The sequence below is a fragment of the Rhinolophus sinicus genome, linkage group LG04 (assembly GCF_036562045.2).
Source record: "Rhinolophus sinicus isolate RSC01 linkage group LG04, ASM3656204v1, whole genome shotgun sequence".
Lineage (NCBI taxonomy): Eukaryota > Metazoa > Chordata > Mammalia > Chiroptera > Rhinolophidae > Rhinolophus > Rhinolophus sinicus.
Window position 1 is genome coordinate 46,879,428 of NC_133754.1, and position 10,810 is coordinate 46,890,237.

Below are 10,810 nucleotides of genomic sequence, written 5' to 3' on the forward strand. Positions count from 1 at the left end.
ATTTCTTATGTAATGTACTGCAAGTTTCCCGGTTGTAGCCCTTTGGAATGAGGGCGCATGATCACGAGGAGGCTGAAACAGGGACCCGCCGCCGGGCTCATCCCACCCTTAGGACCCGAACGCAGGGCTTTTTAAGAGGGGAGGGTTGTTATCTGCTTATATTAGAGGGGCTGGGCTTATCTTCTCGGTCTGGGGTTCCCCCCAGGCATAAACCCAGCTCAAATAGTCCCAGTGGCTGGAGGTGTCGGAGGCAGATTGGGGAATGATTTAATACTCCGGCACCAAGAGCTGACCGGGGAGGGAGGCGGGGGCTGACCGAGGAGCGGGGCCGCGAGGGACCGGGCCTCTTTTACTTTGGGTAGAGGTGATGGGGTGGCGAATATTGTGCAAGCTAATCGGAAAGTCTAGAGCAGGTTCTCGGCACCGAGCTATGTCCCCGAACCTGCAACAGAAGTAAGAAGAGCTCGCGATTCTTTTTCCTGGCAACTACAGAAGCTTCATCTGCCTCGGGCAAAACCTTAAGCCATAGCCCGTCATTATTCCACCAAACATCGGCAACCAAATACATTAAAAAAAAAAAAAAAGTTTCCTCCTCCCTCTTTGATGGAAGTGTCACAGCCAAGAGAAGCTGCTAATGGTTTTCGGGCTCACAGACGCCGATCCAGCTGTTACTTGTTTATCCATGCAACACCTCTATATGCAACACTGTCCTGGTTCCTTCTCTGTGTCCCCTGCCTTCCTGCATAGCTGAACTGCAGATCTAGCTCAATGAGCAACAGACAGGTTATTATGAGGAAAAACAGAACATGATGCATGTTTTGCTTACCAGTTGGGTTCTTGTTTTTCTTAAGACTCTTGCCACAAAGACACTGCAGCATATGCGTTCCTTTGCTGAAAATGTTCCAAAGAAACCACATTGATTTGGGCGAAAAGCAATCCAGCAGCTTAGACACCCTGAGAAAGAAGAGATCCTTGTGGTTGCATAATAATAATTTGAAATCAGTTCTCCTGAAGAGGGGCACCGGTTTTACCATAGGAAAAACGATAATATTCCGGATCTTCTCCCAGTTTTTTCCCCTCACGTGGTATATTTCTTTGAGACTTCTCAGTGATTGTTTTTTTTCGGCCAGGGTGAATGATTTATCCCTCTTGATCACCACTGGATTATTACCAAAAGGTTGGGGGGGAAATCCTTTTTCAGCATGAAGCCAAACAAAAAAGCAAAGAAATCCCGACTGAGACCAGAACTAATCAGGGAGAACAGTAATGCACAAAAGATCCCCAAAGAGAAAACCATAGCCTTTTACTTGATCGCTATGAGGATGGGTGGGTCTGCAGAAGGCAAAGCAGGATTCATCTCACTGAAAGAAGACTGCCATTGTGTAGCCCCTAGGAGAGAAGGGGGAAAAAAAGAAAGAAAGAAAAAAAAAAAAAAAACAGCACACACACTCACACACCAATACCACCTCCGATATCGCGTCTGACGGCCGAAGACACAGCCTGCCTTCTCCCAGTGTCGATTTTTAAAATAATCAATCGCCAGTGCCCGGTGGGATGGGATTGAACCTTCAGTTCTCAATCACCACGAAGAAAAGATGCAAATCTAGGTGCCCCCTCCCCTTGTCAGGCCGGTAGTAGATAGAGAGCGCCACAGATCCCCTTCCTTCTTCCTCTCACTCGCCCAGTTTCCAGCAGGGGTGAGCATGAGGAAAATCTCCCCTCCGGATTCCTCGCCCAGCCTCCGATGTGAGTTACAGGCATTAGAGGGAGGAGGAGGAGGAGTTGAAGTTTGCATTGAAAAGACTGGCTTTCCATGACGTAGCCACGTGCTTTCAGACCCGTCACCAGTGAGATGCTTCAACCCGCCCAGGGAGGGCAGTGTCACTGCAGTCTCTCCGCTCTTTCCTCTCTTGGAGTCCCCACCGCCAGCACCCGGCCCCAGCTTTGGACCCTTCCCTCCTCTGCCCCGCTGGAGCTGGCTTGCTGTTTACTGTTGGACCTATCTAACAGAGCCTTCTGTTAAAAGTTAATTTGGAAAAGGAAAATCAACCATTATAATTAGTAAACCTTAAAAATATACATGGGGGGGTGTTTAAAGAGAAACATTGTTTAATACCACTCTTCACAACCAAAATTAGTTCCACCTTACATTTTCAAAAGCATCATCTAAAATCTCAAGGAAAACTCAAGTTCTTTTAGTTTTATTATTGGAATTTTACTTAAAGTGCTTTTCAAAAAATGTGAACCAGGTATATGACAAATACGTACTTGCAGAAAAGGGCAACCACTAAAATCTAGGTGGCAAGCTGTATTTTTGTGGGGAGGGTCACATGTACATGGGAAAATTTATACCTTTTCCAGACAAACAATTCATTATTTTCAAATAAAATTTGTTGTATAAAACGCACTCTGCTTAAATCACACCCTACTTCATTGTTTGTTTCTGTACCCATTAATTGAACTAACATTGAATTCACCCTTATTCTCTACTCATTTACACTAATATACAAATGTATCACTGGCCACCACGATCTAACCAAACAAAATGAGTAAATTTTCTATGTCACCAAGATATAACCCAGCTTCCTACTTTCCCAGAAAATCAAAAGATTTAGGGCAGAGGAGTTGATTTATTTTATCTTATTTAGGGGGGTAAAATGCTATATACTAAAATAGTATAAAGTATTACAAAGAATGATATAACAAGCTCACCACTCAAAATCAATAAATGTTAGCGTTTCATATTTGTGAACTGAGGATTTTGGAAAAGTAAAATGGACCATTCTCACTCCTGTTAGGTAAATGAATTAAAGTTATGTCAGCTTATTGATAGGAAAACTGACATAAACATTTTAACTCAAATTTAAAAATATATATTTAAATTCTCCATTTTAATTTCAAAAAATTAAAACTGTCTCTACTGCATGAGATTTCAAACTATCTTATAAACAAATAGATGTAGATTTAATGTTGTTGAGGATTGATAGAAGAAACTGATTTTAAAGAAAATGAACTCCTTGATTAGCAGTTACCAAAAAATGACAATGTAATAAAAAAAACTTCTCTGCCAGGCTTTTTTAACATTTAGGAGGCATTTTGAGATGCCAAAATTTGCATCCAATATCTGGAACCCTTTGAGAAACCTCAGTTAATTTTAGGTAAGATAGAAAAGGAATTGCGAAACAAGTAAATTCTATTAAAGTTAAGAAACCAGAAAGTAAAATAGTGACGACCTCAATGTATCAAGAGTCATGTCATACAACTTAAATAAACTATTATGATTAACTGGCGTCTAAATAAAGTTTGGGAAATAAAGAGTGACTACAAGGAGTTTATGAATTTAATGACAAGTGACTGAAGAGCAGCAGGCTGAAAAAAAATCAAAGAGTAGAATTCTTTTGTGAAAGAGTAAAACTCGGATAGCATCGTCAAATAATTAGGAAAGAATTTTTTATATCAATCAATCGGGGACAGATACCACACGCTGCTTCTATCACATTGTAGTGTTCTGTTTGCGTGGAGGGTGGGCAGGGGTGTAAAGTGTTCCAGAATATCCCAACATATTACCACTGTATATGCCAGAAAAACAGTTGGGTAAAAAATATTCTCCATCAAGGTCTTCTGAACTCTCACAGCCCTAAGCTTCCGTAAAAGCTTGCTGAGTTCCCTGGGGTATTTCACAAGTAGAGTAAAATCTGGGGAGGAGATGTTCTGTAATTATTGGATCTTTTTGTATGCTAAGTTTGTGTAAAGAGAGTATTTCTCAAACCTGCTCTTCGTGCATTTCAAAATTGGACTCTCTTCTCTACATTGTTATAGTGAATTTGAACCCTATTTCAATAAAGAATGATTACCAGAAAGCTATGAGTTGTTTGCTGTATTTTGGTGAAAAACTTACTATTTCTTTGTCCTGTGACCTAAGAAACATCATGAAAGGTGATTAACTGTGACTACTATTTTTTGAGAATCTGTTATTCCAGGAACTGTGTTAGTTGCTTCTCATCTTTTATGCTTTTTTAAAGAAGTGGAAATCTTTTATTACAACGGAAGAAATTTCTATAATTCTTTTCTAGAACAATATAAGTTACATAGGCTACTATTCACATTATTAAACAAACAAAATTACCAACTATTTTTTTTATCTAGAAAAGATGGCCTAACACTGATTCAGGTTACCTTTGGCCAAAGGACTTGCAATTTCTGATGAGCTCTGATTGATCCAATTCAATTGTTCAATCAATATTTATTGAGCATCTACCCTGTGAAAATAATAGTACAAGACTCCATGTTGCATGCTAACTCATAAAATTAAGCCAGATTTCCAGTTGCACAATAAAGAAGACCAAAGAGTCAACCCAAGTTTCTGGGGGTTTCCAGTTTAGAGATGATCCAAAGATATTTACACTGACCTGAGTTCAAGATGATTATTTAAGTTTTTTGTTTTTTGTTTCTTTTGGAAGACATCAAGATGTTTATTTACCCTTTACCATGCTATATTCAAATCAATATTAGATGACAAAAAAATGAAAACTATTAGAAAGTAAATGTAAGCTTTAGAATGCATGTGAGTAAAGACAGGATAATGAAAACCTCATGGTAACTGTAAGAATTAGTAGTAAAATCTGTAGTACATATACAGAGATAGAAAAAAATCTTAAGACTGTTTTTATAAGGCTGAAATAAAATAAAGTCAGTACTCACAATCAAGTGCACTTAAAATTTGAACTTACGTTCAGCCGTATCATAGTAAACAGACCTAAAAGTGTAATGACCAGAATTTCAGGTGACAATAAAATATACATTTTATTTTTATATAGGACGTATGAACTTCTATGAGATTATCAAATCTTTGTAACTGTCTGAGCATGCTTTTCCGAATTGTTCCCAATAGTTATTCTGCTATTTCAGTCTTCCTTTTAGAAATAAAACCACAACCCCTCCACAGTTTTGGAGGAGCACATGGGTACCCAGATAATTCACAGCTACCACTGTAGTTAAGTATGATCACGTGACTAGATTCTGACCAATGAGATGTGAGCAGAAGTGACAAGTTCAACTTCCTGGTCACATTTTTCAAAGGGAGTTGCTTGTCTTCCAGTTCTTTCTTTTGTCCTTTCTGTGAGCTGCAAGCAATGTTGTGAGCAGCTTTGACAGGAAGAACAGGAACACATCCGAGGAATGAAGAACCAAGATAAAAGAAACCTGGGACCTTGAACAGAGCCACCAACTTATCCTGGAGTGCCCACCTATCTGCGCACTGTTAGATGACAGAGAAAGAACGTTTTTGTTTTGTTTGAGCCACTGTATTTTTGTGTGAATTTGTTATTGCAGTTTATCCTCTTACTATCTATGGACTGGTCTGGTATTAATAACTGCACATTTATATTTGAGTGATTTACTAATAAAAAGATAAAAAAATACAGGTACATCACCTATAACCTCTGGCTTTATTCAGTCTGACACTCTCCTTTCCATTCACTGCAGCAGCTACTATTAATCACTTAGCTGCCTCTTACAAACCACCTTTGTTTATTTTCCCCACTGGTACAAACTTCCCATTGTCGGATCTTACTTCCTTTGTCTCTTCTGCCCTGCTCCCTGCCCATCAGATGTAACTTATGGCAGGTTAGAGCTCATAACCATGACAATGAAACCTTAATCACTAAAGGAGACTAAAGACAGAAGGAGAAGTGGTTGATCAGAAAGAGATAAAGACCAATGTGTAAGTAAGGCCTCAGTGCCTATATTTACCTTGTAAACCTGTTTTGAAAAGATGATGCATTTTGTTTTTTACACATTTATTCCTTCTCTATTGTTGGTGTTAACAATTATTACCACTTTTTAAGGAAAAATTGTACTACTGGTTAGTACCATCTTCTTCCTATCCCCATTTTCCTACACTGACTCATGGCATGAAAAACCTCTGCTCCTCTCTCCTGGAGGGAATAGTCTGGAAAGGAAACTCCGGTCCTTCTCTGCCCTTTCCCAAGTTCTCAATGAAGACAAATTGACTTAAGTGCCCAACTCCTTCTCTCTCTTTAGATCTGCCTGCCTGCAAAAAGTTTTCAGACTTCTCTGCTTCAGTTCCTCTCTGCAGGAAGCATTTGGTCAGCCTTGGAGCCTACAGTCTGTCTTTTAGAAGCATGTCTGGAGACGAACCTCTCTCTGAACTCGTATGTATGTATGTATATGTATGTATGTATGTATGTATGCATGTGGGCTTGGAGAAGATATGATCAGTGCCTCACATATATACCTTTCATCCTACCATATCAGTGTGCTCTGGTTAACTTCCAGATTCCAGTATCTCTATCTCTGAAACCTAGTGATATTTGTCCAAACCATGGAAGTCTCCTTGGTCCACGCATTCACAAAAAAAAGCCTGGAAATTAACACTCCCTAGGAGAATTTCTCCACAATTAAATATCCCAGCTCCCTTACCCCTTGGGAGAAACAATGAGGCATGTGTTTTACATCCTTTCCCAAATTTGCCTTGTGGATTAAGACAGTCTTCTACCGGGATAGTTAGTTTATCAACACACTATTGGCCCTCTCCCTTTCCCCATATCCATTCCCCAATCATCTGCTATATTCTCTCCCAAGTAAACTATTTGTACTAGAATCTTCGTCCTTTGTGGAAACTCAAACCATGACAGGGTGGAAGAGGGAAGGCATGGGTTCTGGGTAAACGTGCCTGCTCTCCAGATTCAAACTATTCCTTGAATGGTTATTGCAATTTCCAGATGGGGAGGAATATTTAGGGAGACCAATTCTTGCCCACAGGTCAAATTTCATTCCTCAAAACAACCTTATCAGTAATAAAACTAATATTGTTTTATTATTTCCATCTTCCTAACTCATGCTCATATTTTTTAATTGAATCTGAACTCAGAAGTGGGGGAGAAGAGGCAGAATTAATTATCACATATTAAGACCCCCAAACACCAGAAAATAATATAAGAAAAAAATTCCCTTTTTGTTCCTATAATGTTCAGAGAATATAGTAATAAAACCTGCCAAGAGATACAGGCAAAAATAGATTAATTCCCTTGAGTCCTTAGAAATATGAGCTTCTCTTGACAAAATGCCACAAGGCTTCATTTCTCACCTAAGTGAACTTTACCTCAGCCCATATAGATATGTCTAACAGAAAAGCCCCAATTTCCCTGTGCAGCTCCAGTAAGAGTCCGAAGGACACTTCTTTGCCTCCTCTGAGGCAGATGGAAGGTAAACTTATACAAAGATTGGCCCAAAACAATTTGAGGACCTATGCAGCATGACCCATTATATTGATGTCTCTAGATTTTATAACCCATGCCTCCTATTAATAAACATTGTAAACCTTCTTTAATGTTATTTAAATTTTAATGTGAATTAAATATCTTGATTCAAATCAAATCAAAGCAATGATAACTTTTTATAGACTATTTCAAGATGCATTCTACTTTTGTTATACCTCATTCTACGGAATTATGCTCCTAATTTTGTTATACCTCATTCTACGAAATCATGCTCCTTATTGAAAATATTGGCCTCTAGGATTTGAAGTGTTCTAAAGGGAAAGTACATTTTCTGTAAATAGAATTCTGTTCCTTAAGCTCTATAACTATCGAGTAGGACAACTTTGGATATATCATTTTAAATTCATCATTTTAATTTATAGTGTAGAAATTTGTCCCCTGAACTTTCTCAATGTGGGGAGAGATTTGTATATTTCAAAATTTAGAATATTATTTATCCTGGATAATAGTTCACTTTCTAAAATTTGGATAACTGAGGAATAAGAATAACATTATTGCATATGTGCCTAAATAGCAGAGGGACATTTCTCTGCATAATGAATTGTCTGTGGTCAACTCAGCCCCACCAATGCCTCATTTCAAGATTGCCTGAAGAAGCCAGGAACACATTTCCCAGAATACCCTTTCTGTGTGGTTCCAGGTTAGCTCTCTCCAATGAGAGGCCCTCAAATGAGATTTGCAAAGCAGAAAGACTAACAGGTCCATTCTCTGAAGGCAATTGCCAGTAAATGTGAGATTCCCAGTGGATTCCTGGTGCATTCTTGAGAATTACAGCTCTCCTAAGAATCACGGCAGCACCCCAATCATCTCCTGAGTGCGCCCACTTTCAGAGCTTCAGGAGATCATAGATAATATTTTATCTGACTTTCATTCCCAGCTTTAATAACTTTTCAAAGTCCCCAGTTGCCATATTAAAACGCTTTGAAACCAGAATACATAAAATGGCTTCAGTTTCCCTGCCTTTTCCCAGATGGATACATTTTATTTTCTCTGCATAGGTTTTAAGTCATTACAGGTATCTGGTACCTCCTTGATAAATAATTCTCTTGTAAGTTTGTGATGGTTAACTTGATAACCTAAACATCTGGTATTACAATGAGACTTTAAATCCAGTATCCATATGTTTTATCACACATTCTTAAATGTGTAAACAGACATTATTTCTTCCTATAAGTATGTGCTGATTATTCCACCCAGAATGGACTTTCAACAGGCCACTTTTTAGAGAAAACCAAGTTGAATCTGCAGCACTTTTCACTTTGAATGGAATGAAAATGACTTGGTTGGGTTATTTCTTATATTTCCTCAAAAAAAAGTTTATATAGTCAAATTCAATTCTCACATAAGAAAATGCATGGAATTATTTTTCTGGTAAACCAAAATTCCCTGTCATTAAATTAAAATGTGTCATTCATAAGCAATTTATAAAAATTAATGTAAAAATTGCAATTCAAGACATGCATCTTATATTCTAACATTTAGTTTACAATGTAAATAAAGAAAAATACCAACTCAGAGAGAATTTACATTCCAAAAAACCAAACAGCACAATTCTGTTGGACCATAAATTTCCAGAGGTCAAAACTGAAAGCTATTTAACTTGCTTAATACAGCACCTTAATCATCTCAGATGTATACATATTTATTCACATCTTGAACTGTAATTTCCACATAAATTTAGATTGTGAAGATTACATTACAAGAAAAAAAATCCCCTTTCTTTGTTCATGTCAACAGACATCCTCATGAACATTTATAATAGTGCAGATTTAAGTGCACATAAATGAATTGCTTTCCGTGCAGGTGTGAAAAATGTTTAAAATATTGTGTTTGTACGTTGATTTGGTGTAATGCATTCCTGGCATCTGGACAATAATGCACTTTCACTATATTAATTGTCTGGATGAGATAAACAATAGAACACACACATAGGTATAATGGCCCACGATAATCACTACTTAGCATTAACTTTGTTTTTATTAAAGAAACATGGCAGTAAACAATACATAATTAATTAGTCAAGTCTATCCAGGCCAGTATCTTAGGTTACATTTAAGGAATTTGTAATTTGGATATAATTAAGATAAAAATACATAAACAATCATATTTTAAGGTCAATATCAACCGCTGTCCTTTAATCAATAGCCATTTGTCAAGTACTAGTACACATAAGGATATATTCTTTTGTTTATTTTTATTTTTACTTTTTAACCAGTATATGCTTTATATAGAAATTCCCAAGTTTTTTGGATGTGTTCGTTTTAAAGTTTCCTAAGTTAAGTCTGATATTCCACTGAGGCAATATTCTAAAGTCAGATTTTCAAATATGTTCAGGTAGTGGAAGTCAGTGGAGAGCCACATGAAATATTGTTATAGTAAAGTTATTCCACATACTTTTTTTTTTCTAACTGTGTTTTTCCAGGACCTATCAGCTCCTCGTCAAGTAGTTAGTTGTTTCAGTCTATTGTGGAGGGATGCTTTTCTGATAATACTTATGTCATCTTTATGATTGCAGTATAAATTAGCATCAGCAAGCACTAAAATTTCAAGTCCAAATTGGGAGAAAATAAAATTGAAAAACACTCCATCAATAATGTTTCAGTTTTACTTCTTGCAATATGGGGGGAAAGACCTCTACTTGCAGCAAAACATGATTAACTCTTGAACACTGAAATCTTAAAGGCAGCTAATGAAGGGGTTGAGTCAGGACTGAAATGCAAGCTGTGCTCCATTTGCTAAGCCTGTGGCCAAGGCTTAAGCCTAGACTAGGACTAGAAGTGTATCTTCTAAATGGTTCATCCCGGGGCTACTTTTTTTCATTGGTCCACGTGAAGTAGTGCCTTTTTCTCATTGGTTAGTTCAAAAGGTGATTGGTCACCTTATTCTGATTAGTAAATCTAGAAGGGCGTATCTTTTTTCTAACTGGTCCAACCAGAAGAGACTTTTTTCTGATTTTCACAGAGCCCTGGATGTCTTTCTGCTTATGTATCTACTGGACCAAGAGATGCATGAGAAGTAGCCAAGAAACCAAGGAGACCCCTCCCTGGAGAAAAGAATGCTCAGACACATAAGACTGATCAAAGAAAATAGACTGGTAAATTGTGAATACAGTACAAAGTTGGAAATTTAGATTGGGGCTCATTTTCCACGTTTTTCTAATTGGTCAGCCCAGAGGATATGTGCCTGATGATCTATATTCTAAATAAATGTTTTGTCATTCCCTGAGTGCCAATCACTGAACAAATTAACATTCTTTGTACCAGAGTCTATTCTCAAACACCACACCTCTCCAACCCATTATGTGTCGATTTCTGCACATGATGAATATTTATATCAAACATACAAAAGTCAATATTGAATGGTATTCAACCAAAAGCAAAGTGGATTGCTGGTCTGTATCTAATGTATTTGAGGATTAATAGTTCTATTTATTTAAAAAATATTTGCAAATCGATATTATGCATTCCTGTCTATTTTATCACCATCATTTAGCCAGACAATTCATTAGA

General features: G+C 37.5%; 1 protein-coding gene across 4 annotated transcripts in view; it reads right to left on the reverse strand.

Moving 5' to 3' along the window:
* FGF14 (fibroblast growth factor 14) overlaps positions 1–1,815 on the reverse strand; it is a 621,394-nt gene extending 619,579 nt beyond the window's left edge. Inside the window, exons 1-2 of one of the 4 annotated variants that reach the window (XM_074329506.1) lie at positions 1,467–1,812; positions 827–954 (exon numbers count right to left, since the gene is read on the reverse strand). Coding sequence is in view for 3 of the 4 variants with exons in the window: in XM_019754219.2 (XP_019609778.1) it covers positions 827–1,034 (208 nt within the window). In the remaining variant the exon portion in view is untranslated. Of the gene's footprint in view, positions 1–826 lie in introns of all 4 variants that reach the window. The other 3 variants (XM_019754223.2, XM_074329505.1, XM_019754219.2) reach the window with 3 other exon arrangements.
* Between the last annotated feature and the right edge of the window lie 8,995 nt (positions 1,816–10,810).